Genomic DNA, 1,450 nt, shown 5'->3' with positions numbered 1-1,450 from the left:
GAATAGTTTTATTTGGCATGGATGTAATAATCTAAAATCCGTTATATTTACGGGGCTATCCTTTCAGATTTATTACACCCATTTATTATACGGTATCCGGAAACCTTCAAATTTATAGCTTACTTTTGGATCATGGTGGTCTAAATAAAATATTTAACATGAAGACACATTACAGACTTAACGAAGGTGAAAAAAAAAAGTTTTGGAATCGAATTTTGGAAATCTTAGTCCAGGATTCAATATCCATTTTTTTTACATTTTAGGAATAGGTTTTTTCAATTACACACACATTTGTATGGCGTTAGATAACTCCTTAATTTTAAAGGCTGTCTGAAATCGCTGTACTGCATGATGTATTGTTTATTATTAGCAAAACAGTTGGAAATCCATTAAATTAAATAGCTTGTGGAAATTATATAGAAAACATTTCATAACAATCGTTGATTCTGTGCAGTATTTTTGACACGTCTGTCAGTCGTTCTTATTCGAAAAGAAATTAAAAAAGACCGGTAATAGATATCGTATATGCTTTGGGCTGTATTTTAGACATGAAGATAAACAATTATGAATAATCATACTAGTTAATTATTCATATTATAAATGCGAAAGTTTAGATGGATGATGTTTGTTAGAGTTTGTAGCCTAAACGACTTAACGGATTTCGATGAAATTTAGCACAGATGTAGAGGATACTCTGGAGGAACACATAGGCTACCCGCTTTTTTTTAACCCACGCAAACGGAGTCGCGGCCCAAAGCTAGTGTATGATAACTTATAAATTTCCCAACGGATCATCTTATTGTTAGGCTCGAGTTTACTTTCTGCGCGGAGTCGAGCTCAGTCTGACGCGTCTTCCGTCGGGGTTGGACGCGATCGTACTCGTAGTTTTCACTTGAACTTTTCTTTGCCCGACGACATTGGCTTATGTTTTTAATTATGTAAAAGAAAAAACTCGAGTTTCGAATCAAAGTACAATTGAGTTGCAAATAATTTTATGTTGAAGTAATATTTAAATAAATTTAGTATTTTAATCTTAAAAAGTGGCTTTGCTGTTATATGGTTTATACATAAGTCGTATATTTTAGATTATTATTTGTGACAGAAATAAATTAAAAATTACTGGTTTACATAAAATGAATTTTAAAATATCCTAATAATTAAGGTAATAGTTAATTCTTTATTATCATTCTTATTTATGGTGGAAACATAATCTAATTTTGTAATTTATTAACTCCTTTAACATTTTCTAAAAACGATTTTGTGAGTGTTTAAATTGTATTTAGAGTTTGTGTTTTATAATTAAAAATGTTATTCAAATAAATAATAATTTCAGAGGCGATACAAATAGTTAGAGTATTATGAAGGTAAGATAACCTTTTAATTATTTTATTTAACAATTAAAAACGAAATTAATGAATCCCACGGGAACCGTAATTATTCCCGGGATAAA

General features: G+C 29.9%; 2 protein-coding genes across 2 annotated transcripts in view; both read left to right on the top strand.

The window, feature by feature from the left end:
• The window catches only part of LOC106106179 (collagen alpha-2(VIII) chain-like), a 7,666-nt gene extending 6,318 nt beyond the window's left edge, over positions 1–1,348 (top strand). The window contains exon 10 of the mRNA XM_013286726.1: positions 1,334–1,348. Coding sequence (XP_013142180.1) covers positions 1,334–1,348 — 15 coding nt within the window. The remainder of the gene's footprint in view (positions 1–1,333) is intronic.
• Positions 1,277–1,450, top strand: part of LOC106106178 (suppressor of lurcher protein 1-like) — an 8,709-nt gene continuing 8,535 nt past the window's right edge. Inside the window, exon 1 of the mRNA XM_013286725.1 lies at positions 1,277–1,364. Within this exon, the coding sequence (XP_013142179.1) occupies positions 1,359–1,364 (6 nt within the window). The 5' untranslated portion in view covers positions 1,277–1,358. The remainder of the gene's footprint in view (positions 1,365–1,450) is intronic.

The sequence above is a fragment of the Papilio polytes genome, unplaced genomic scaffold, assembly GCF_000836215.1.
Source record: "Papilio polytes unplaced genomic scaffold, Ppol_1.0 DF822289.1, whole genome shotgun sequence".
Lineage (NCBI taxonomy): Eukaryota > Metazoa > Arthropoda > Insecta > Lepidoptera > Papilionidae > Papilio > Papilio polytes.
The sequence above is the reverse complement of the archived record's forward strand: the minus strand, read 5'-3'. Positions and strand labels throughout refer to the sequence as shown.